This window comes from Vicugna pacos, chromosome 6 (assembly GCF_048564905.1).
Source record: "Vicugna pacos chromosome 6, VicPac4, whole genome shotgun sequence".
NCBI classification, from domain to species: Eukaryota; Metazoa; Chordata; class Mammalia; order Artiodactyla; family Camelidae; genus Vicugna; species Vicugna pacos.
This window is the reverse complement of record NC_132992.1, coordinates 61,192,801-61,220,573: the sequence shown is the minus strand read 5'-3', so window position 1 is coordinate 61,220,573 and position 27,773 is coordinate 61,192,801. Positions and strand designations below refer to the sequence as shown.

The window sequence follows — 27,773 nt, the reverse complement described above, 5'->3', positions numbered from 1 at the left end:
TAACTAGACTTCCTGTGGTGATCATTTCACAATATACACAAATATTGAATCATTATGTCATACTCCTGAAACAAGTATGTTATTTATCAATTACATCTAAAAAGAAAAGATTTCACCCTCTTCTTCACTCCAGGCAGCCAGGCCACAGTTGGCAGAGATGACTCAAGGAGGTCTCAACTGAGTATGAAATTAAAGTTTTCAAAATGAATTTGGTCTAAAATTACTAGTATGAGATTGTTTTAAAAATGAAAGTGAGTAATCCAAGTGTCCACTGATAGATAAAGCCTGGATGGATAAACAAAATGTGGCATTTACATACAATGAAGTAATATGCAGCCTTGAAAAGGAAAGGAATTCTGATACATGCTACAACATGGGGGGATCTTGAGAACATTATGCTAAGCGGTATAAACAAGTCACAAGAAGACTAATACTATTATGATTCCACTCATGTAAGATACCCAGGATTGTCAAATTCAGTGAGACAGAGAGTAGAATGGTGGTTGCCAGGGGCTGGGGAGTTGGGGAATGGGATTTATTATTTAATGGATAGAATTTCAGTTGCACAAGAGTTCTGCTCAGTTTCAAAAAAAAAAAAGCCCTAGAGATGGATAGTGGTGATGGTTGCACAGCAATGCAAATGTAATAAATACCACTGAACTACACACTTAAAATGGTTAAGATGGTATATTTTTATGTTAAATGTGTTTTACCACAATTAAAAATAACTTTCAAAACAACTGAAGGCAGTCATGGATGTGTTCATTAACTCGATATGGGAGTCCTTCCATGATACATATGCTCTCAAATCACCACGAGGTATGCTTTAAACATCTTGTAATTTTATTCGTCAACTGTACCTCAGTAAAGCTGAAAAAAGACACTGAAGGTAACAGGAAAGTTACGGGACTGGTCCATATGGTGTGATGGAATCCGCTACCCAAAGGGAAAGGAGGTTCCACATAATCGAATTATCTAAAGTAAGTATTGTTAGAAGAATTCCTGTCAACATCCCCAGTGAGACGCCTCATTAAACTGATTCCACATCTTCATCTTTCAGTGGCTAATCCTCCTTCTTAGCTCTCCTTCCGGCTGGAAATGGAAGTTTGGATGAAACCACTTCCAAAAGTATCACTTCTGACATGATTACTTAATGTCAAAGTTGGAGGTGGGTAAAGGCCCTGCAGATGCTTGCTAAAACAGGAAATGGTAGGAACCACTTCTCTTTGCCTCATTTTGTACCCTCACATATCAGCGTGTCGGGGGCGGGGTGGGGGTGGTAACCGACAGAGCTACACAGCAGAACAGTAACTTCACATTGCTTTTGCTTTTAGTTGCAGAGACAAAATGCGTAGGTGGGGGAAATATGTGGGTTGGAGCTTGGGTGTCCAGGAGAAGAGAAGTGGCAAGGACAGAAACAGAGTAAGCAGAGGGGGTTGAGAAGGGAGGAAAATGATGACTTGGGCCTGAGTTGAAGGTATTTGAAACTTATCACTGAACCAGGGCTTAAGGGAAGGATGAGGCTGGACATAATAGTGGACAGTCTCCCTGAAGATGGAAGCCCCTGTAAGGATAGGTGCCCACGTTCAAGACATAGGAGGAGTGGAAGCCTGTGAAAGAAGAGGAAGGGAAAGAGTTGGGAACAGGATTAGAATACTGTAGCACCTATGGGGCATGCTTTCTTTCATCATATTTAAGATTTCACAGTCAACAGGACATGGGGATAGAAGATGCATGCCTGCTAACTGAAAGAATGGAGGAACGCCAAGGTGGGAGTGCCCAGCATGGGACTGGATACAGGAAGCTGGCACTCAGGAGAGAGCTCTGGACTTCAGAGACAGATGTCGGGGCAGAGAGCAACAGGCGGAGCGAAAGCCCCAGACTAACACAGATCCCTGGGGGCGTGGGCTGAACACTGATCCCTCGAGAATACAAACTGCAGAGGGATGGAGAGAGGCCCAAGGAAACAGAGAAGGAAAAGTCAGGGAGGCTATTAGCAAACTTGAGAGCTGCGGAGTCAAAACGTGGAAGGCTCTGAGGCAGTGGGAGTGATGAGCATTGGCAAATGCAACAGAGATGACCAGTAACATGGGGACTGAAAACTGCCGACTGGATTTGGCAATACAGATGCCCTTGGTGACCTCATCAGGAGCTCCCTGAGCAGAGTCAGGGTGAAGAAAGCCAGAGAGCTTCAGTAGTGGCTGGGGAGAAAACAGAAGGCAAAGGAGAAGAGAGAGTGGACACAGGCTATACTTTGAAGATATCTGGATGCAAAGGAGGAAACAAATCGGAAAATACACAAGGAGGTGCTGGAAAGACTTTTAGGATGAGAGGGCTTGGCCATGCTTGCAGATTGGGGAAGGTAACCAAGAGAGAGGGAAATGAAGAAGTTAGAGGTAGGGAAACAAAGTCCTCGAGGAAGCTCAGGTCTGGCCAAAACAAGGACAACTAACCCCTGGGACGGAGGCTAAAGAGTAAAAGTGGGTGGGAAAGAAGAAAAAGTCTGGGGTGGGATGTATCTGAGGGAAGTCACGCCTGCTGCAGTTTTCTCGTTCACTTAGGAAGCACGGCCACCTGTGCTTCAACTGAAGGCACGGGGTAAACGGGGGCCTTGAAGGGAATGATGAAGACGAAGGAATCACTGAAGGGTCTGGGAGAAGGAGACGGAGGTGTGAGGATTACCACTCAGAACAGAGCGCCGAGATGTGCAGTGGTGATGTGAGGCTCCCAAAAGAAGCCAACAGGAAACAGAACCAAATATAGCAGCAAGGTCAGGGCGGAAGGTCGCTGACAAAGGCCAGTAGGTTTTGTAATTAGGTGTCTGAACGAGAGAGAATCACAGACTGAGGACAAAGTAGGTGGCAAGGAGCTGATACAGAGTATTTGCCAAGAGAGTTGGCTACAAAGGGGGGAAAGAAATAGGATGGTAGATGAGGATCAGGTGAAGAAGTTTTTTTCCCACCAACATGACCAAAGCAGCAACAACCCAAAGAGACTAAGGGACTATACAAAGTGCAGTCAGACCAGATAAGTGAGCAAGAATCTGTTCAGAGGCCAGAGGAGATGAATCTGCCCAGAAAAGGATGTAGCCTCTATGAGAAGAAAGGCTACCCTGGCAACCAGCAGAAAGGAAGAGAGGAGATGGCTATACTGAGAGACAGTGGGTACATAAAGATGGAAGTTATTGAAGGACTTTTTTAGCAGAGTATTAGAACTAGAATTTGTGTTTGAGAAAAAAAAAAGAGGCTTGCAAGTGTAAAGGTTTTGCAGGTGCTGAAAAAACAAGAAGCACACATGGATTTTTGCTGGGTACCTGGTTATACACTGAGAATTGAGGTGCGTTCTTTGTCCCAGGAGCAGCACTGCAGAATGAGTGCTCAGACCTGGCATGAGTGTGGCAGACATAAAGGAAGATTAAGGGTCAGCTGACTCCTGGCATCACTGAGTTTGCACTGCAGAGTCAAGAGACTCTGAGTGGACCCCAGAGTCAAGAGAACACTGAGTGGACCAGGATGGGCTTAGGGATCAGATAAATTAGTAGGGGCCAGGTTTGGGTCACGTGGATTTGGTGGAAGTAATGTAAGGTTTAAGTAACGTAAGGATTGATGGTAGGCACACCATGTTTGAGATCGAATTTGTGGGGTTTTTTTTTTTAACCTTCCTTCTCTGAATTGAAATTTTTGAACATACGGGATAGTTATAACTTTTTACATGTTTGGGCTGCTAATCCTAACATCTATGTTAGTTCTGGGTCAGTTTCAACTGATTGACTGATTTTCCAACATAGGTCATATTTTCTTGCTTCTTTGTGTATCTGGCCATTTTTGATGGGATCCCAAACATTGTGAATTTCATCTGTTGAATACTGGATAGTTTCGTATTCCCATAAATATTCCTGAGCTTTGTTTGGGGACACAGTTAAGTTACTTGGAAATAGTTTGATCCCATTAGATTTTGATTTTTAGATTTTTTAGCTGGGCCAGAACAGTGCTCAGCCTAGGGCTAGTTATTCCCCACTAGGGAGGCAAGACCCTTCTGTATACTCAACTCAACACTCCATGAATCTTGAGGATTTCCAGTCTGGCTGGTAGGGCTAGGCTCCATTCCTGGCCCTGTGTGAGCACCAGCCACAGTTCTCTCTAATCCTTTTGGATGACTCCCTGGCCTAGGGGAGTTTCCTTATACTGATCAGCACTCAGTTGATTACTCAAGGGGGACAATTTGTGTATCTCTGGAGTCCCTTCTTTGGGCAGCTGTCTCCTCCCTGGTATTCTATCCTGTGATCTCTAGCTGCCTTAGTCTTCCTGGACTCCCAAATCTAACTCCACAACTCAGGGAGTCCCCTAGGCACCACCTGAGAGAGGGGACAGGGGAGCATCTAAGGATATGGTGAGGACTTTAGGAGGAGCAACTTAGCCATAACAGTACCCACTGTCACAGTCCATGAGCCAGGAATGGTGCTGGAAGCACTCAGATCTAGACTCTGTTTGCCCTCACAGACAGCAGCCTCCCCAAGACCCTAGAGGAAAAGAGCCATTAACATACTTTGATGATACCTGTCAGGCTCCCCAGAAGCAGCTGAGCCTGCCCTCCCCTCAGCCCTTTGGATCTTTATTTCCCTCCCTGCAGGCACCAGGGAGCAGAGTAAAGAGACTGACCCAAGTCCACACAGAAGTCAGCAGTTTTTCAGCACCTGCTCCTCCTTCACGTGGAACAAAGTAGTCGTTTTGCCTCCAATTTACACAAGAAACATTTTAATTAATCATTAAGTCCTGGATTTAAAGTGGATTTTCACTTGAATATAACACCATCCTTAAGAAGGAACTGGGTGGTGGGTGAGCTCTGAACAAAAAAAGCCAGCAGGGCAACAAACCCTGCTCACGGACTCAAACAAGAGACATCATCTGATAATACAAAGACAACGAAGCCTGTAAAACTAAAACCACAAAAGTCAACACACACTTTAACTGCTAAATGAGAAACTAATTTAATAAACTAAGGCAAATATTTGGGAAAAGACCAAAGGCTACGAAAACATCCACACGGAGTGAACCAACTTCAATGTGTGAACAAATAACAAAGAAAACAGCAGGGCAGCTCCAAGCTGATGGACAGCACTGAGGCCATCGGGCTGGTGACCACACCTAACAAAATCCTGGTACCCGGGAAAAGGGAGGGGATGGGGGCCAATGCTGTCTGACAATTCACAATGTCTGCCCTGGCACTTAAAACTCCATCCTCTATGGATAGGAAATTAATATCAAGTAGCAATGCTTTTAAAACCCCTTCTTTCTGGGACCTGGAAATGTCTTATCAACATTGACTTATTCTTCTCAACATAACTATAGGAAGAAGGCTCTCATTGCAACTGTGCTAATGGAACCAGCCAATCATGGGAGCTGGTTTTCAATATGGTCTCCAAGAACAATTCTCTGAAGCCACTGGGTCACGGTAGGCAGGAGAGTAGACCCTGATGCCTGTCCTGTTGTCCTACCAACATCCCTCTGGAGTACCAGGGCTGTTGCACACACACCACACCATGAACACCACTGGCCCTCACCAGGGGACACAGAGCAGCAGCAGCAGCCATCCAGGCATGAGCCAGAGCCTCAAAGAGTGCCTTGGGAAAAGACGGAGCACTGGCTCTGGTGGGTGGATTTAGGAAGAAGGGAGCCATGTTTCCGGCAGCCCAGCAGCAGGAACCCGGCTAGGCAGTGCCCCCTCCTCACAGGGAGTGAATCCTTCCCGCATCTTCTCGCCGGTCCATGGCTTCACGGATGGCAGCTGCCATCAAAGGCACTTAGACACACAGACCAGAATGTACCTTGCATCCCCCCAGAACATGAAATACATGTGAAGTTCAACTGCTGTCTAGGATTTGAACAATGGCTGAGAAAGGAAGCTACTATCATCATATTTTCCCCAATGTCTTTCAGATGATTCACCATAAAGGACATGGAAATAAATTGGGTACAGATTTCCTTCCCAAATGGATGGGCACATAATCTGCATCAGGCTGTAATACAACACTTGTGGGCATGTAACATCTCGTGTAACCTTCACAACAATCCTAGAGGTAGATACCACCAGCCCTGCATTCTTCACATGAGGCAACCACTGCTCAAGGCCACCCACAGTTGGAAAATACAAGAGGCAGAGCCAGGTCCATCTGATCTAAAGCTGATGCCCTTCTACCGCCGAGCCTGTATCTCCAGCACAGTAAGAGATCTCCAACAACAGCGCCCAGGGGATTTTGTCCATGAGGCTTTGTTAAGGAAAATATTAACACTAACACCAGAAATGAACTTTTATCAGGCATTCAGGAATCTGGAGGTATCACTAAAAGAGACCTAGTCTTTAAAAGCTCGACTTACCTCCCCAAAAAACAGATTTCTCTCCCTCCCCTTCCCCCTGAAGCTCCCCAGAACAGTGAGACTGCCTGACCCCAAACCGGAAGTGGAAGTGCCACTGGGGTCGGTAGGGATGCCCAATGGTGCAAGAGAGGAACTCTAAGGTCTCCAGCGAAGGGAAAGTGTTTTCAGTTGACTCCAGCGAAAAAGTGATCCTTCCCCTTACAAGAAAATTACAAGTGCCCCACGGCACCTACACACTGCCAAGAAAAACAGTGAACAAACACTCAGATTCAGGATTACAGACTGAGAGGTGGAGACATGGCGATGTGAGGTCAGAGGGAATTCAGACACTGGGAGTGCAGGGGACAGTGGTGCCCTGGAGAACCCTGCCTGCTCTGAAGAAGTTGAAACACTTGCAAAGCATTGTTCTGTGCCACATACAAAACAAAACCTGTCTGTGGTCCAATTTCAGGCCAGGAGCAACTCATGGTTCCTGGTTAGAGAGAGAGAAAGAAAGAGGACCAAGCAGACAGTCAGCTCATAGTCAATATCCTGCATGTTAGAGACAGGGCCCACACAGACTGGACTGACAGTGACCTCTGAGCATTCACAGAGGCAAAACTAAGAATACAGGAAGTAGAGTCTCTAACAAGGACATGCCACACCTGAGACAGAGGCATGGTACAAGATGTGATGGTCAGGAAGATGTTTGAGTGGGACTCAGAAACTGTTCCTTCTGCATCCTGGCTGAGTGTCTCACAGGGTCCTGAGGGGCCAACAGGAGGTCTCAGTCCTACTGAATCATCACCCATTACTCTTTTTAACAAAATCAATGGTTCCCTTCGAGAGTTAAGTTCAGTCTTTGTCAATGAATCGTTCCTAAAGTTCACTATTAGAAAGACCCGTCCGGGTTCTGTCAGGCAGTCCTTTGGGTGGATTGTAACTATTAGATGAGATGATGGTACCCAGACATGCAACCCCTTCTACAGAATGGTATCTGAACACTACTGACTTGTATAAGACTTACTACATCTTTCCGAAGAAAGAAGTTATTCGTTTTACTGTGACACCTGAACTCATCATGTGAGTTTTCATTACCAAAATCCCCATAATAGTGAGATTGATGCAGGTAAACTAAATGCTCAAAGCATAAAAACAGTCACCAAGGAACAGACTGACCACTTTTAAATTAGTCCCTTCTTGCTCAACATGTCAACGGCTGTTCTCATTTTCTGAGTATCAGCAATATCTCACAACACAACTCACACAATAAAAATCAGGTGCAGGGTAAAGTGAGGTCTTGTAGCTGACACAGGTCTTGAAATCAACTGACAAGCTGCTCCAGTCACAGGTAAACCCCTGACAAAGTAAACTGGGGTGTCAGGTCCACCACCAGAGAAAAGATCAACACTGATGGAGCCCTGCCCAGCCTTTGGAAAAATTGATGATACCTTCACCTCCAAATATTTTTGCGAAAAATATCCTTTTTTACGATAGTGCTGAGAAAGTCAGCATGAAGTGGAAGGCATTGAGCCTTCAAATAGGTCAGAAACGCACACACTGAGTACACACATTTGACCTGGTCTTGGGTCTAAGAATTAGCATCCAGGTGCCATTGTAACACAAATGCTGATAAACAGAATACGCAAGAAACTTTAACCATTTCTGTCATCATTTTAAAAGACAGAATACCAATCAAATCTTTAAAACATACTATTAAAAAAGAAGTTGGCTCCTATTGTAGCTAGATCACTTTAAATTGCCTTTTCCTGGTCCCAGGTACTTGAAGAGAAAGGAACTGCCTAGAACTTGCTCAAAGTCAACATTCCCATTCTGATCTTACCGCTTTCAGGCCCCGCTTTGTGTCTCAGCATCAGCACCGAGTGTAGACATTAGCAAGGCCCTTAGCCTCTGAGTCTCATTTTCTCCTCTTAAAAGTGAAAAAACCTGTAACCTGGCCTGTTTATGTCACAGCATTTTAAAGACTCTTTAAAAAATGCTCTTGGGGTTTTGTCAACTCTCAAAAGACTACACAAAAGTAATATATTCTGCTATGCAGTTTTTTTTCCTATGTGTTCCCCCCTCCCCCCGCAACTAGCAGATCTCCCAGTCACCAAAAATGTCCAGTCATCAAATTAGATATAATTGAGGGTACGACAGGGGCATCCAAACTTGGCCAGCCGTCAGAACCAGCAACGTGCTTGTTCGGGATCTGCTTCCTTGGCCTCTTCCCCAGAGATTCTGATTCCGTCTGGGGCCTGAGACTGTAAAATCCTCAGGTGATTCCATTGCTCTAGGACAGAGCCTCTCCTGCCATTTCATACTGTTTGAAGCCCTAGTTCCAGTACTTGGGTGAATTCCAATCTAAGGACTTGGATCATGGAAGTGCCCTCATTTACCTGAAACAGGAAGTACCATCAAATGCTGTAAGAATTAACCTTCCAAAAGGTGTATACAAAGTCCCTACCATGTGCCCGGACTGACCTTCAACCTGCGCACTTTTCCAGATGCTTGGTAGAAGTGTCATCATTTATTTATTAAAACTTAACGGATAACAGTTCCCACCACGTTCAGGAACAGAAGACTCTAGCTGGACTCAGTTTTCTGTGTTTCAGACGGGTGAGCTGCACAAATAACAGCAACTTCTTAATAACCTGTAATTTGAATTGAATTACAGCTAATTACACCTCACTGTGCATGGACTTGTTATGTGTCTCCAGAGAGTACATTGGAATGTTTAATGCTTACTAAGCAATGTAATGGATCCTAATGTAGCTTAGAACAATCAGAAACCCTGATGGAATGCAGGGAACTTGGGAAAGCCTTCATGATACATTTAACGGTTTTTACTTTAACAACTTACATTAAATCTTTTTAAGTGGATACAATGGTGCTTTTCAAGCCAAAGGTTTCCATCAGCCAAATGGAAGGCCATCATTGAATCCAGGTGAACTTCGCTTAACTAACAAAGGTATGTTGCTGAAAAGGGAAGTGACATTAACAGGGTGTTGACTTTGTGCCGACACCGACGCTGGTATCTCCCCTGGACCTCAGGACTCGGCCGTGTGCCTTTCCCTACTGCTGACTCTCACTCACCAGTCATGACCCTGCTGTGGGGTCTTTGTACATCCGGTTCCCTCTTCTTCCAGCAAAAGCTCGTGGTCCACTCTCTCCCTTCCTTCAGATCTGCAACTCAAGTATCACCTGACCTGAACAGAACAGCACACTCACAGCCTTCATCTCTACCCCTTTACTCCGCCTTATTTTTTCCACAGCACTTACCACTAGGCATATTACATTAATTTGGCTAATTGTGTCTCCACCCACACACCAAACTTTGAGTTCTATCAGAATAAACTCAGTGTCATAGTAAGTACATGCATGCATATATACGTGCACATACACATCACATAATGTCATACACAAATACTCTGTGTGCCAAGAGAGTTCTCTGGATCCACTGGACCCAAGGGGTGGTAATTTAGAAGTATTGCTTGATCCAGTATATTTTGTAATCAAATGTAAAGTCACAGAGACAGCAACTGATTTTCTCCAAAACAATGTTAGAACTAAGCTGCCACTTCCAAAATCAAGGGCAGTCCTGACACACACCAAGAGTGTGTCTGCAACCCTAGACCACTGTGGCCCTCCTCGCCCACTCTCAGCCTCATGCAGGAAGTTGTCTAGGGCTGAACAGACATTTCAGATGCCGGGGTGACATCCTGATGCTGAAGACAAGTTTTAGGGGAGAACCAAAGAAACAGGTCTTCCTGCCTCTTTACCTGCCCACTGACCCTGGCATTATTGGAGAAAACCTAATAAAAGGGATGTCGATATAACTGGCCTGGCAAACAGAAGCTCTGCTGCCTGGTCCATTTGAAACAAAAAGAGCAGAGAGCTCTGGGGTTGCTGGAAATGAGATTGAAGAGCCATGAAATGAGACTCTGGAGCAATTAATTTTTCTATCAAAAAATTAAATCGTTTCTGTTTTCCCCAAATCTCAGCTTCCACTGAGAGAATACCATATTAGTGTAATTTCAACTAAGAAATATGCAGCTCAGGCAAATTAAGATACTAGTCAGCCTCTGTGCTTTGCAAGAACCTTGATTTCAAAGGAACATGCTGGTAAATGAGTGTCACATAAGGTAAAACTGCTGATGCTCCCATCCGTAGACTTTTGAGCTATTTTTGCAGTTCATCTTTTAGTGCTTACAGCTCTAACTACTTGCTCAGAAGTACTGTGACTGCCTCGCTCTGCTCAAATCAAGCAAAGGTTTAGCATAAAGCTGCCCATATCAGGCACCGCTACACTTAGAAACCAACATAGGCTTCTGGGTTGTCTGGGCGTCATTTCCTGACCTCCTTATTCTTATGAGAAAGGGCTTATAACAAAAACCGGCTGAAAAGGTACCGTGCACAGCAAAAATAATTCGAAACAGAAAGGGCTACAGCTTCAAAAAAATAACTGAATTATCCTGTCGCGTGTTATCACCTAATTGCCACCTACCATCGGTCCCAATATAACATCCACAAATGTCTGTTGGTTCCTTCTCTCTAAATTCTCACTCAAATTCACAGTGCTAGATTTCTGAAAGAAGGATAAAGGGGGAAAATAACCTAGAAGTCCTAAAAATAATTTGGTCTCAGGACCCTTTTATAGTCTTAAAAATTGAGGACTCAAAGAGTTTTGGTTTCTGTGTGTTCTTTCTACTGATATTTGCCATATTAGAAATAAAAATTGAGATATTTAAAGATACTTATTTGTCTTAAACAATAACATGTCTATTGCATGTTAATATAAATAACACTTTTAAGACAGATAACTATATTTTGTAAAACAAAGTTAAGTGAGAAGAGTGGCATTGTCTTAACAATTTTGCACATCTCTTTAATGTGTGACTTAGAGTCCAGCTGGATTCTTAGATCTGCTTCTGTATTCAATTTGCTGCAACGTTGTTTTAGCTGAAGTAGGTGAACAAAATCCAGCCTCGCACAGAGAGCAATTGAAAAAGAGAGGATGTTTTAATAGCTTTTACAGGTAATTGTGAATATTCTTTGATACTACATCAAGACTTGACAAGTGGGAGTTTCTTAAAAGTGAGTTGCAACGTGCAATCTAAAAACATAATCAGTGAATTTTTATACTGTTACATTAAAAACATAATCAATGAACTTTTTATACTGTTACATAAGGCTATCTTATGCTTTTGATGGATCCTTGACTCAGGCATGGTTTTGTAAACCCAGGCACAGGTTTACTGAGTTATGCAGATCCTCTTCCAAATGTTGACCTATTTTACTATTCAATATTAAAAAATCACAATTGTTAATATCAACAACCAACTCATGAGAAAAATCTTATAAGCTGACAAGCTTATATGGTGGATATAAATTTTCCAAAATTCTGATTATGGCTTAGAGGATCCAATTTTATCACTGGCATCACACTCACGGTTGTTTATCTTTAAGTAACAAGCTCACTTCATTCATGTTTAGAGAAAATATCTGACAAAATCCCAAGTCTCCATAACCATAGTTTGTCTTTCAATTAAAAATGGTGTCCCATGGAAAAAAAAAGTGGTTAACCCAATCCTACAAGTGTTTTTTCCTTGAGACATAATAGTATTTCAGGATGTAGCAGAAGTGACTTATGCATACATCCCATAGAATATTATGAAGATATATAGTCAAGAGTTGAGCTTAAGAACGTTAATAATAATGTCTACTGCTTTGTCAAAGATATTCTTAAGTGAAACTTTTTTTCCCCTGCAGTTGTGTGGCAATGAAGAATAAATACACTGGCTACACTGACAACCTCACACTTGGTAGCCTGATTCATTCTAAAGTGCCAGCAATTTTACCCACCATTTCTTTTGCACCATTGGTGCAAACATCAATACATTAAAAAAAGACAAGTAAAATCTTAGTATTATAAGGAAACTAGTTTTGCACTATAGACCTCTTAAGAATGTCTCCAGAATGTCCCCAGAGGTCTGTAGGACACGAATGAGAACCAAATGAAAAATTTTGAACAAAAACACCACTTAAAAGTTTATCATCGATGGGCAACGAAAGTAAGAGAAGTAGTCAGGAGGAAGCCATTGATGACTGGGGGTATAACCAGGCCAATACAGCTATTATTCCCTGTGCTAAATTCGTTTATTTGACTTTTAATTTCTTCCAAGTTCTAGTTTGAGGTCTGCAGTAAAAGAACCTCCAGACAATGACAGTAAAACTTGAGCAAATCTCAAGCTCAGTCTTCCCAGAGCTCTCTGATCCATGACTCACATTTGAGAAGGTGGCACCTTCCCCAGGTCAATGTCAAGCTTTAGGTGTAAGGAGGAGGAATCCAAGGAAAGTCTGGCAAAAAGACATCATCCCCCAAAATGACAAAACTCTGAGGAGGGTGGAATTATACCATCTCAAGGGCAGTTTTCTTCCAAGGAAGGATAAAGAGAAAACACAAAAACGCACGCCCGGTAGCCGGATGGCCCAGGAAGATCTTGGACCTCAGCATCCCAGCCTGAGCTTGTATCCGGGCTCTGGCATTCATTACCCATGAGACCAAAGCAAATCAGTGTCTCTGCGCCGGATTTACCATCTGCATCCTGAGGACCACATCAGCCTCAGAAGTTCGATGTGGGGAGCAAATGAAATAATACAGACAGTGGCATGAACATACCGAAGTCATCAATTACTAGGGTAAGAGGCTGTCCTGATACCAGAAAGAAAACAAGGGCTGCTGTTGCTACTTGCTCAGTTACAGCCTAGCACAGTGCCTGCCCCTCAGAAGGGGTTCAATACATGAACCTGCTGCCACGGGTGGGAGGAGCCAGCCAACTATGACATGGGACAGTTAGTCTCAAGCCTTTAAAGAGGTCACTTCTTTTTCCAGTTCCCCTTTCTCTCCTGTTCCCTTAAAGTCTCTTCCTTTCTCTCCTACCCTGTCCCCCAACCCAGCAGTCATTTCCATTGGGAGCCACAAAACTGCTTGGACCGGCAGGAGAACGGAAGAAGTCGCTCATTCCTCAGTCTGAAGATACGGGAAGAATACATTAAAGAAAAGAAAAAAGCTAAATTTAAAAAATGAAATCAACGAGCTGTCACTGGGCTTAAAACATGAGAAAGGAAAACTGAAAATCAACCGCCATCAGAGATTACTTTTTCTCCTTCAAAAATGTCATATGTTGTGAGCGATAGATAAAGTGAAAAACTGTGGGTGGCAGCTTTCAAGCAGTAACGCATGTTTCATCAGCCTTGGTGCACGTGGCCACAATGATTTAGCAGAGAACATAGTTATGTGTAAAGCAGTGGTCTGACACAAGAAATTTGAGTGAAAAAATGAAGCAATGGTTCAAGAAGAAGATCAGATGTTTACTCTACTCCATAATGCGCTGCCTTAGTAGAAGAAATATGCAGGTACCAAAATTTAAGCATTTTTCATATTCTTCCTGTGGGAAATACTTATGAGTTCCAAACAAGGTAACAAGAGTCTGAAAGCAGGGGGCTAAAGTTTCAGCCAAGTTTTCTCAAGGAGCTTCACATCCGCAAATGACAAGTGCTTTGTCCACTTGTGTTTTTGTTTGTCTTTTCTAAAGCTGAATACTTTCAAGTTTGCTTCAGGAACTCCAGGGGAAAACACATGTGCACACAGAAATTTTGTCTTACTGTAAAGATACTTCTCCCATTAATTCTTTCACTTTACTTTTTTCTTTTAGGAAACTATCTTAATATTAAACTTTGCAAGTGCCAAATGTTATGCAATGGTTAGTAGGAGATGCTGCACTTGTCGTTCATTCTAAGCGAGAACTTTACGACAGAACGGACGGAATTATCTTACTCATGTCTTCTTACCTGCGGTTTTTGACTCACGGCCTCGTATTTATTTAGAACTTTTAAAGATATTTCTGAAGTACTTTAGTCATTTAAATCTTTTAACTTGCCTTTTCATCATACATAAAAATTGAGAATTAAGGATAAAATACATACAGACAAAAAACACCAGCTTTAATTTATAAGTGAGAATGGGTAGCGTATATTCAAAGTTACAGCATTATTTCGACATCAGGGAGGCAACCCAGATTCTGGTTTTTGTCTAGGAAACAGATTTTTTAAATGTGTAATTTCAATTTCTTATTAAAAAGAATTTCAGATGCATGCAAATGTAGACAGAGACTTAACAACAAACCTACCCAGATGTAACCAACACCCAGCTTCCACAGCCAATTTGTGGCTAAGCTGCTTTTATCTGTACCCTATCCCCTCCTCCCAACTCTGGATTATCCTGAAGTCAATCTCAGATAGCATGTCATTTCACCCATAAACACTTCGATATGTATGTCTAACAGATGCTCCTTTTGTTTTAAACAACCACAATACGCAATCACAGTGAAACAATGTTAACTCCTTCACATCATCGTGTATACAGTCATCAGGCCCATTTTCTCAGTTGCGTCCTAGGAGTTACTGTTTTGCCATTTGTGTTTGACATGTTCCACATGTTGAAACTGGTTAACATGTTGCTCTTTTGTAATTTTTGTTTTCCCTCCTTCTCTTCTCCCCCTTTTCTTACAATTTTTAGTCAAGTCTCTTGTCCTATCAAAATGTTCCAAAATCTGGATTTTCCTGACTGCATCCCATGGTGTTATTTAAAATGTGCCCCTGTCCCCTATACTTCCTCTCAACTGGCAGTTAGATCTGGAAGCCTGACCAAATTTGAGCTCAATTTTCTTGGCAAGACCACCTCACAGATGGCATGTGGCTCCTATCAAGAAGCACATATTGTCTGGTTTTCTCTCTGTGGGCCCATCATTTAAGCTTGAGGTGCCCTGAAACCAGGCAAATTTCACTTATGCGAACTACATAATCTTCACATCTTACTGCGTATTTCTTAATAACATTACAGTGCAGCAACATCTTTTCTGATTTGTTCTCACATGAGGGGCTATCACTATTTAATTTCTTTGTGTTGCTTCTCTTCCAATTATTGCTGTTCTGAGTTTAGTTCAATGCATTTTCTTCAGTTCTTCAAACGTCTTTTTTTTAATCCACTCCACTCTCCCAGGTAAGAACTAGTCCAATAAAGTGATGATCAAACAGGGTCACAGTGACAGCATCTGTCATTGTGAATTACAAAGCCAGGTCTCTGTCATCGCCTTAATAAATTTCAGCTTGGTTAGGTGGTCGATCCAGTTGTTTGCCTCCAGAAAGGCTTAGCCAGAATGAAATAAAGAGTGACATGAGACAGCTTTTTCAAAGTAATCAATCACTTCTATTGTGTCTATTTCAGCAGCAGTGCTTAGGAGAGTTCTGTATCTGATCAAGAGTGAGAACACCTTTCCTAGATAAACAATGGTAATGGGTTTCTGATCCAGTTGATAATCTTATGCCTTTGGAGCTGCGACAAACTTCCACAAAGAGTTTTTCTCATTCCATTTCAGTTTGATGAAGAGCCCTCACTGCAGGATTTTAAGCAGGCTCACTCCTCACCTCGGCATTAAGCAGAAACCTGCACACAGCACGCTGGATCATTACCTTGTGAAGCTGTAACTGTTAACACCAATTCAAGTGGGACTTTTCAGAAAGCCTTTTATGTCCTGTCTTTTCTTCAAACTTCAGTATCAAACATTTTGATGCCAATTTGGAAGATGTTATACCATCTAGCAAAGCAGTTCCTGGCATGCAGTAAGCACTCAAATATTACTGGATGAGTAATGAATGCATTAATAAAATGAGTGTTCATTAAGTAAACCTTCAACATCATTGGGGTGAGTTTGACAAATTAGGATCTGTGAGCCAGGTCCTTAATTATCAGTATTCCACAGAGTTCTGTTAGTCAGCCTTGGTTTTCTCTCTAAATCTTCTCACTGCATCCCTTCATCCATGTGCTTGTCTCCCACTGGCTCCCAGAGCTTTATCTCAAGCCGAGATCTCTTCCCAAACTCTAGACTCTTATTTCTAGTTCTTACTAAACATCTCCATTTGGGTTTCCCACAAGCTTCTCAAACTCCACCTGTTCAAAGCTGAATTCATCACATTCCATTCCCATGTCTCTACTCTGGTAAATGACTCCACAGCATCCTCTGAGCATCATCGGAGGCTCATCTCCATCCCTGACACCCTATGAACTGCCAATTCCTGTTGATTTCATGAGTTATGCATTTCTCATAGTGGTCCCGTCCCCTCTATCCATCCCCGCAGATTCCAACTTAACTCGAGCTCTAGAAATCTCTCCCTTAGACAACTTTAATAGTCTCTTACGGGCTGTCCACACCCCTGTCTCCTCTTATGATCTAACAACCCCTTCCCCCAAGCCCCTTGTACCCACTGCTACCAAGTCACATTTTGTTTCTCTTTCCTTAAAGCCCCTCAATGGCACCTCACCATGTCTACTAGTCTAGAAGTAGTGTGACCATGCAATTTATCCTCTAACCTGGGATCCTTCTGAGAGTGACAGGTGATGTTGTTAATAGTTATACTGGTACAGCAAATAAACTCATTCTATCCCAGGCAAACTGACACATGAGGCCCTCCCCAGTCTCTGCAAGACCTCCTACTGCACCCCCACCTTTGGCACCCCCCCAACCCCTCACCACTTTCAGTCTCCAGAACCCGTCACTGTTTTCTCACCTCTGCGCCTGTGTACGGACCATCTTCCCCTCCTGGCAAGTTTCTATTGATCATTCCAACTTGATTTAAACATCACCTCTCCTGTGAAGCTTCCTCTAAAATCTTCTGCCTGCACCTCTGCGCCTGTGTACGGACCATCTTCCCCTCCTGAACTATCTTCCCCTCCTGGCAAGTTTCTATTGATCATTCCAACTTGATTTAAACATCACCTCTCCTGTGAAGCTTCCTCTAAAATCTTCTGCCTGCTCTGATCACATATTCCCACAAGCCCACATTGTGCCTTGGACTCATTCCTGCACTGGGACCTGGGCCCCTTCGCTGCACACATGGGCTGCATCTGCCCCCAGTCCTATGAGCTCCTTCACCAAAGTGTCCATGTCTTGTTCATCTTTACCTCCTCTGCATCTGTGATGAGATCACAGGTCTGTAACCAGCAGGTGTTTCTCATGACACTTCTTAATCCTATATGGCATTTAATAAAAACTTTCTTGCCTTCGCTGCTAATTCAGCATAATTAATGCAAGATGAGAAGACGAGACAGGATGAAATAAGGAGTAGCCAGTAGCGCCTAATGCCAGTCCTGTACGTCACAGACTACCTCTCCATTTCAGCAATTGCTTTTTAAAGGAGAACTGTGGGACTGTAGTATCTGGGCTAAGGGCAGAACCCCCATAGGAGGCCATCAAAGGGAAACAGGCATGGCAATAAGCCAACATCATATTAGAAATCGTCCACTCAATTCTTGAGGCATTTAGTATAAAATAAAGGCAGTGTCAAAAGAAAACACACCTGCTGGGCATACATGGGGTCCCAGGCAGGGTTGGAGAGAATAACAGGAATCCTGCTGCCATGACAACAGGAACACAGGGATAAGAACCCACCTGCATACCTTCCTAGAACATTTTACAGTTTGCAAAGCCCTTCCCTATGTATTATATTATCTGACCTTCAAAACGACCCTGTGAGATAGATCAGATGCACCCCAAGGCTCTACCAACATATCTTGAGTTTGACAACCCCTCTGGGATCCCAGGTCAATGCCCCTGTCATAACCTGAGACACACTGGGGAGGTCTGACCTTATCCTGCTCCCTCATGTAAAATCCTTCAGTGTCTGAAATGGGAACTCAAACTCCAAATGTTCTATCAGTCAACCTGTCACTTGATGGCCAGGGATCACCCAGGGTGGCTGACAGGAGTGAGGCCAAGCCAGGGACATCCTCACAGCATCGGGTCTAGGTGCTACCACAGCAGAGGCAGCTGTATGGGGGCTGGGGGGCTCCATTCCCTTCTTGTCTAATGCACACAGAGGCTGCTGCCACGTCCTCTGCAGCTGACAAGGCAGCTGAGCCCTAAGGCAGTGGCAACCAGCCAGCTTGAGCTGAGCCCTCAGCCTAGGAGAAAACTAACAAGACAACCCTCCCACAGAGAGAGCAAGCAGATCTGAGCTTTTAAAACATAGCCCACGCAGTGACGCCACAGCTCCTGAAATGTCAACATTAAAAATCTATTTCTCGTGGCTAAAACAGCTCTTTTAGCATCTTTAAAAATATGCAGACACACCCAAGAAGGGTCTAGTACGAAGATATCAATCACTATCACTTTAGTGTGAATTTGTCTGTGAATTCACTGTCTTCCTTATTAGCAAGTGTTCCTGGAGAGAGGAGATCCCTAGGCATCTTACTGGACTAAGAGACAGCTGAAGGAACAAAGCAGGAAGGACTAACTTAAAGGGAGGCAGAATTACCAAAGATGAACTCAGCCTGCCTCACAGTTTCACCCAGGGTCACTTCTGAAAGGAATACAATTGCAATGACCTGGTAAGAACTCACCCCGGGGAAGACTTGACATTCCCTTCTTCTTACCTCTAAAACTAGTGAATTAATACTATGAGAACACCGACGAGTATTCCAGTGCCACTGCCTTGATTTTTCTCCTTTACAATGAAGGAAGATAGAAGCGTAATAAAATTTAGTCCTAGACAGCCAGTGGGGCTCTAAAAAAAGATGTCACGTAATGACTGTGGCACCGTCAGGCCTGGTCTAACAGGCGTGGCCTTACTCCATTGGTCCCTTGTCACTTAGTGCAGAAAGGTAGTTCAGCATATTCAAAATCTCACCCACTCCTCATTCTTGCCTCTTTTCTCACTGCTGGGCTTGCCTGTACTACGGTTGTGCACACGTTCCATGTGCTATAAGAATGTGCTATCGGCAGTGTTCTGTAATGTACAACATTACATTGTGTTCAACTGAGTTATGAGCAGATTCATTTTTCTCACAAATCCTAAATGTACAAGATATCAAGCAAAACTAAGAGACCTGTGAGCAGGCAGGAGACCCCCAAATAGTTTTTTCCTGTTCAAGCATCCCAGGTTTCTGCTAATTTCAATATCAGAGCAAAAAGATAAGATGCAACGATTGAGACAACAGGTTGAGAAATGTCAACATGAAGGCAATTTGCCCACATGAATGAGTAGTGTTGGCTGAAAGGAGAGAAAACTGTTTGTTAAAGAAGGTGTTGCCAGTTTGCAAAACGCCAACACCAAGCAGATAAACCATTAAGCCACACATTTAAAGATCTTCACAAGGATTTTAGTGATGGTGGAGAAGCTTGTAGTGGACTAACCCTCCAACCAAAAACTAACATTTTTAGAAATACAGTATAAAACAATTCACTGGAAACACCAGAGAGCAACCAGGGAAGGGACAGAAAATAGAGGGAATTTGATCTGCCAATTAAAACCACAAGATAGCATTTCATAGCCACCAGAATGTCTAAAATTAAAGAGAATGACCATAGCAAGTGTTGGTGAGGATATGGAGTACCTGGCACTCTCATACATTGCTGGTAGGCATATGAGACTACAAGCACTTTGGAAAACCATTTGAGATACATACATTAAATATGTATCTCCTCTATTACCCAGCAATTCCACTCTAGGGTATTTACCCAAAAGAAATCAAAGTGTAATTTATGTGCAAGAATGTCTATGGAAGCATTATTCATAATAACCCCAAACAGAGAAAACTCCAAAATGCCCATCAAGAGGAGAATGGGCAAACAAGATTGTGCTACATTTATATAATGGAATACCCAGCAACAAAAAGGGACAGAATACTAACATACACAATGATGTGAATCGGTCTCACAGAAATTATGCTGAACAAAAGAAATCAGACACAAATGACAATGTACAATGTAGTTCCATTTATATGAACTTCTAGAATAGACAAAACTTATCTATGGTAGAAAAACAAAACAAACCATTTATTGCCTCTGGCAGCAGGGGACTGATTGGGAAAGGACACGGGTAACTTTCAGAAGGACGGAAATGTTCTATATCTTGGACTGGAACACTAGTTTCATGGCTGTATGCATTTGTCAAAATAAAATTCTTCATTTCTGATCTATTCATTTCACTGTATATAAATTTTACTTCAATTTAAAAAAAAATTGGGGAGTGAGAGGTGGGGGTAGTATCAAGGGAAGAGGAACAGAATCCCTGAAAGGACGGAATGAGATAAAGGTTATAAGGAAGAAGACATGATCCTTAGATTTTTAATACATTCAGGGGCAAACTAAAAGGTTGGTCCCAAACAAAAATCTCAAGTACAGTCTAACAGACATAAAACAAAAGAGACAAGAACCTCTTGAACTAAGAACTAGGATGATGATGAATAAAAATAAGAACTCAGTGAGTATGTTAAACAAAACACAAGATCACCAGAGTTAGCAAATACAGCTAATCTGGCAACCCAAACCAACAGACCATTAGACAACAAAACACCAGCCAGCCTAATTTAAACAATTTTTTAAAGCATCTTTTACAAAATGCTCTTCTTATAATTTCTGTGATAGAAATTCCTACAGAGCATGAAGTAAGATTATACAAATACCAGAAAACACCCAGAACTCATTCTTACCTTCAGAGAAACTGCCTGTTAGGGTTATTACGACAAATACTTTCCCTTCCGGCTCGAGATCCACCTACAAAGAGAAAAAATTGTATGTTTTAGTCAGATTTTGACGTATTTCTTGTGGGCCTCTTATAATGCTTTACAGAGAGGCCTCAACGTGCAAATTGCAGCCACAGATCGGATCTCAGCCTTTCATTAAACAGTAGAGCAGCGAGCAACTAGGGATAGTGTAAGAAACTGTAACGGCTGGAAAGCAATCTGAAGGGGATCGATCTTGCCATGTTTTCTCAATCTCGATTTTTTTCCTCTTCCACTTCGGCTCTTTGTGACATTGATAAGCATCCATAAACATGGTCACTGTTTTGCAGACACCTCTAATTTACGGGCACCATTTGTAAGAACAACACTCTATCAAAGCATGTGGCAAGTGTGTGAAGGGGAGAAATAATGGCAACACATTAGGCCATGAGCAAACGTGGCTGGTCAGCGGCAAGCCTGTGGCTGCAGGAAGGGATGAGTTTGACTGGAAGAGTGCTGTCTCTCTCTGAATCACTTCCACCTAAGTGCAGTCCATCTTCAGGAAGCAGCAGGGAAGGCGGTACCCGCGCTGTGCCTTCCATACTCTCAACACTTCCCAGGAACATCAACGTCCCTTCAAGTTCTTATCTATGAGCTGAGAAAGTAAGACGCAACTTCTGCAAATGAGGCAGCTTGATGTTTTCTCACTAGGTCCCGTCCTTGGTACACACTCCTGTGTCCCAAAGCCCCTTCCACAGTACATCCCCAGGACGGGGCAGTGCCCTCCACATCTGCTCTGACCACCCTGGCCCAGGCAGGCAGGCTTTGCCCTCCTTGTGCTAACTGTACACTACCTGTGAACACCTCGAGGCCGTGGACTCCGAGGTTCTCCTGGACCCAAACACATGAATTTACAATTGTCCTGAATAAAATCATGTCTGGTTTATTAACCCATGGCTTCAGTTCTGCCTTTGATACTTCGTCTAAGAGAGAGAGGTCCAGAGATGCTGAGTATAGATGTGGATGGCCATTGGGGTAGAATATTAAATTTAAATGAGCTGCAAATCATGTGGTACAGTGTCAAACTAGACCAGGATGTGGGCCCCCATCTGACTGCCACCACTGGCTTTGGACTCTGGGCAAGGTCCTTAGCCATCCCGAGCTTCACTGCTCTTATCGGAAAGTCCATGATGTCATTACTCAGCGTTTCTGACAGGGCTTCCATCCCACCATCTCAAAGAGCCTTAATCATACTATTTACTGTTTTTATTGTACCTATAGGTGACAAATACTGAAGAAAAAAAAAATGCATTGAACTTATCCGAGCTCACCACCATCTATTTTTAAACACTACACCCTGATTATACTTTTTCAAAATAAAAGACACCTGTTTCAAACTGACTCAGAAAGCTTCATCTATATAACAGCCTCTTCTTATAAACCCTGCCTTTCTCTGCATGGAATCCGCCATCAGTGCGTTTACCACACTATAACTCACCCGTATTCACGACAGCTTCTTGCATCATGACTGCTGCTCACTTAACGATATCCCCTTAACCATCTGAACGCCACTTGTGAACCTTGATGGAATAATTCTGAAAATAGAGCTCTCTGGAGAGATGACTAAACAGGATGTCAGTCTCTAATTGTCTCCACTCTGCCTTGACTTGTTTCAAGTCAAAAATATGTTATTTTTGAAAGCCACTCCCTCATCTTTAAATATAAAAGCCTGGCAGAGCCACACACATGCACACACATTCGACCTCACAACATCAGCTGCTGGTGGTGCAGAAGGAGCTGCCGCCAGCCTCTGGACAGACAGACTGCCAGGCTGCCTCCGCAATCCAGCCCACACACTCCCTCCACCACTGCCCGGGGGGCCCACAAAGAAGTCCACTCCACCCTGACAGGCCAGGAGCGGCTCTGACAGATGGCAAGAGACTCCGGCACTTGGAACCAGAAGCCCTCACAGTTCGACAGGTTTGCTTCGTCGTTTTTGCCCCATGCCACCTTCCCGGTGGAAAAACCAGACACCAACGCCGTCTTCAAGCGTTAGTCCATCTATGACCTCTGACCTGAGAACAGCTTTTACCAACTGCAGGTCGAGACTCATTAGTGAGATAGGAAAACAATGTAGTAGGCTGCACACAACAGGGATCTTTAAGTAGAATCAAGTGGAACAGAAAATGTTAACATGCAAAATAGTAAGAACAAGAATCATGGCATGAAAATTCTGTTTGCAGTTTTGTATGCATGTATAAGGGTATAGTGGGTTTTAGGGTGAAATGTATTCCTTACTCTGTCACAGAGAAATGGTTGGAAAAGGTGGCCTTAGCGGTTACCTGTTCCAGCTCCATAGTGCTGATAATTGCTGGCATTTATTCATGGTGGTTGCTTAGATACCTCCAACGACAGCCAACTCACTACCACCACAGCCAGCCGCTTTCATTCCTATACCCCAAGGAAGATCTTTCTCTAACAGCAGAAATGCAGGGACGAATAGTTTCCATTCACTGACGCCAGTTTTGCCTCTACAGCTATAGTGTATTTTATCTCCAGGTGGAACATCCATTCCAGCTTCTGGGAACAGCATTTCAGCTTTATCTGAAAACTGCCTCACCCTCCCATTCGCCCAAATGGCTCAGTTGAGATCCTATCCCTCATTCCAGAGTGGACACGTGATCCAGGTTTGCTCAGCAGAGCAATGAATTCCCTCGGCTGCAAGGACTGGCCTGGAGCTGACATGTGCCCTGTATCTGGCCACCTGAGTAACTGCTGCTCCCTACCTTCAGTCACTGGTTTGGGTGCGGGCACAAAAATCCAAGTCTGTCCAATCAGGCATCCTGAATCTACAAGGAAGAATTAGAGTCTCACTCCTGCTGGACTTCAGTCTGGAAGCACACAAACTTAGGAGTGCCTGGCCCCCTTCTTGTCACCATGCTGGGCTGGAGAATGAAGCCAACAAAAAAGAGAGAGCTGAGAGACAGGAGGAGACCAGGGCTTGGTATCATTTAAACCCTTAGATCAGGCCTCCCTGCTTCTGAACTTCTTAGTTATTTGAGCCCACAAATCCTTTTGCTTTAGGCCAGTTTGAGGGGGGGTTTCTATCACTCACACCAGAAAAGACTCATCTAAATTGGCAGCCAAAGAGAGTAAGTCATGTTTTTAAAAACAATTATCACCTCCCCTCTACACCTTCTCACATCCACGCCATCCCTTGTGATCCACTCCCTGTCTCCCTCTGAGACTGAAACAGCTCCTGGAACCCTTGTCACCTTCCAGCGTCAGATCCAAAGATGCTTCACCTCAGCTGGCCTCTCCGCAGCATCTGACGCTCTTGCCGGCTTCCTTCTTGATGCATCTCCCTGGCTCCTTGCTTCCCCTCTTCCCTGGTCCTCCCGTCACTCTTCCCTAACTTTCCCTCTCAGGCTCCTTGCTGGCACCCATCTCTCTGGCTACCTTTAAACCCTGAGGCTCCCAAGTCCTCTTTTCCTTCCACTGCAAGATTCAGACTTATGATTTCCAAACCTACCTGAGATTCTCTGGGGTAGGAGAAGGAGGAAAAACAAACAAAAGAACTTCCAACAGGGTGTCGTCAGACTCTTTTCTTGAGCCTCGGGCACAGACTTTACTCTCAAACCTAACTGTGCACCTTTTCTGAAAGTCCCCATCTCATCTCACTGGGATAAGTTCCTTTAACTCAACTTGTCCAGAGTCCAAAGTCTTACCCTCAACCCCTAACTGACACCTCCCATTCCTGACGCCACTGTTTCCCCATCAGCCCGAGTTCCTCACCGTGTGCACATCCAGTGAGTCCACTTTCTGAGCCTCTCCGAAACCCACCCCTTCCTCTCCACTCCTCCTGCCATGCCTCGCCCAGCCTCTTGTGGTGGCTTTTTGTCTCCAGACTCATTGTCCTCTAGCTGCTGCCAGTGACATTTCAAAGATGGCACTCCGACCATGCGATGTCCTCACTTAAAATCCTTCTCTTGTTTCCTCTCCCTTCCATGACAACATCCAAACTCCTTCGCAAGGTACACAACAGCCCTGCGTGTAGCTCCTCACTGCCCCAGATACATAAAATCCGCACCTCAGCCTCTCTTAACTACGTGTAGACTCTCCAGGCAGGTGTGCTATTTCACTTATAATCTGAGAGAACAACAAAATATGTTATGTGTCAGACAGTGTAATGGAGAATATAGTCCAAATCGTAAAAAACACCCATTACCTCTCTGAAGCTTATTGCCTAGTGATTTGGGACATGAGATCTTGTTAAAAATCCTTTCTTCTCTTTTTCACCTATCAAACTCCTATTTGTCCATTGAGACTCAACTCAAAACTCACCTTTTACAAGAAGACCTTCCCAGACCTCCTTTAGACAGTTGGGCAACCCCACACCATGGTGGAGACCATTGTTGGAACCCACTCAGGTTGCAGGCACTGACGCCCTGCCTCTCGGGACCCTGCCTTGCACATAAATGGTTTTGTGAATGAGCGAGTAAGTTAACACATGGATACTCCAAGCAGCTTTTCCTCCTTTTTCTTGTCTTTCACCATTCTGATCAGTTTCCTCCAGACACGCTCCAGTTTCTCCACATCCCCATTAAAGAGCGAACATCAGCCCACAGGTGGAACCAAACCTTAACAGGGCAAAGCAAGGTTATCTCCAACCTGGATTTCAACACTGACAGTGTCCTGTAGTGATGCAGCTACAGACTTTGCAAACACTTGGAGAAGCCCCAGTGGCCCAGCTTGAGTTTGCCATCAGCTAAAACCCTTGCATCTTTTCCATATGCTGTGAGGCTCTGCTTCCCACATCCTGGGCAGTGCTTAGGCCCCAAATCCTAAGAGCTCTGTATTTTTTTCTATGGAATTTCAGCTTGTTGTTTTGGGCCCCAAGGCGGATAGGATCCCAAATCCAGTCATTCAGTCACCCTCCTCCTCAGCTTTATGGCCAAATCAGGTCCTGGGATAACTTGTCACCATCTAAGGCACTTACAGAATGTCCACCAGGACAGAGCTGAGGCCAGAGGGCTAAGGAGGTCTTACACAGAAATCCATGCACTGAGCATTCTTTCTGTAACAGTCATTCAGGCAGAAGTGAATATGCAAACCCCTCTTTCCTACAGACCTCTTCTGTTAGTGAGGAGGGTGACTCGTGGGCCCTTGTCAAAACCCAGAAAGCAATGATCTTTGAGAAATGATATTCTTATGCACAAAGAGATAAATCACCAAAACTCAGTGTAAACAAATGGTGCTGTAACCACCAGGCGTCCATATGCACAGTAGTGAACTTCAACTCATACCTTGTAACTTACACAAAAATTAATCAACATGGATTGAAGACCTAAATATAAAACTGAAAACTTTAATACTTCAAGAAAACTATATCAGAGAAAATCTTTGGCACCTTGGTTTAGGGAAATATTTCTTAGATATGAAACCAAAAGCGCAATCCATGAAAAAAATGAAATAATAAACTGGACTTCATCTAAATTAAAATTTCTACTCTTTGAAAGACACTGTCAAGAGAATGAAATACAAGCCATGGATCAGGAGAAAATATGTATAAATCATATCTGACAAAGCACTTGTACCCAGAATAAAGAACTCACAAAACTCAGTAAGAAAACTTTTTTAAAAAATGGGCTCCATCACTTCATTTCACTAAAGAAGATACAATATAAAGATGGCAAATAAGTACATGAAAACAAGTTCAACATCATAATCATTACAGAAATGCAAATTAAAACCACAATGCAATAACAATACATACCTCTTAGGATGGCTAGCATTAAAAAGTCTGATCACACTAAATGTAAGAATGTGGAGCAACTAGAACTCTCATATAGTTGTTGACAGGACTGTAAAATGGTACCATCACTTTGGAAACAGTCAGCCATTTTCTTAAAGAGTTACACACACCTCCCATTTGATCCAGCCATTCAACTCCTAGGTATTTAGTCAAGAATAAAGCAAGCATATGTTCAAAGATATGTATGCAAATGATTACAAGGGCTTTTTAAAAAATATATGATATAGCTATACAATGGAGTAGCATTCAACAATAAAAAGAATAAACTATTGATGCATGTAACAGCATGGCAGAATACTAAATGAAAGAAGTCAAACAAAAAAGAGTACATTCTGCCTAGAAAGGGCAAGACAACATATAGTTCTACATGACTATATAGTTTCTATTGTGGCAGAAAACCTATCAGTGGTTGCCAGGGGACAGGTAAGGGAAATAAGACAGGTGATAGAGAAGTATTAGAAAGGGGCAGGAGAGTACTAAGACAACTACATGGAAAAGGAATACTCTTTTTAACAAATGGTGCTAGGACAACAGGGTTCCACACGCCAAAGAATAAAGGTGGACCCCTACCTCACACAATATAGAAATATGAACTCAAAATGGATCACAGACCTAAAATAGCTAAAACTGTACAACTCTTAGAAGAAAACAGAGGATAAATTTTCCTGACCTTAGGCAATGGCTTTTTAGACGTGACATCAAAATTACAAGTGACCAAAAAAAAAAAAAAAAAGATAAATTGGACTGCACCCAAATGTAAAATTTCTATGTTATAAAGACAAATAGAACTGTTTACACCTCACTGTCCAAATGGCTTTCCCAAAGTGCCACTCTTGTCAACTCTTCTCCATGTAAGCATCCAGTGGCTTCCGAGTGCCTTCAGAGGAAAGCTCACCCTGCTTCACCAGGCTTTCCAGGGCACTGCAGGCTCCCCTCTTACTGCCTCCCCATTAATTTACCCAAACCTCTTTTTCACACTTCCATGCTTCAAGCCTGCTCTTCCAGTCAGACCCGACTCCTCACTGTGGTACAGCCACACCTG

General features: G+C 43.3%; 1 protein-coding gene across 1 annotated transcript in view; it reads right to left on the bottom strand.

Moving 5' to 3' along the window:
• PRKCH (protein kinase C eta) overlaps positions 1-27,773 on the bottom strand; it is a 205,664-nt gene that overhangs the window by 124,297 nt on the left and 53,594 nt on the right. Inside the window, exon 2 of the mRNA XM_006216558.4 lies at positions 20,905-20,968. Coding sequence (XP_006216620.1) covers positions 20,905-20,968 — 64 coding nt within the window. The remainder of the gene's footprint in view (positions 1-20,904; positions 20,969-27,773) is intronic.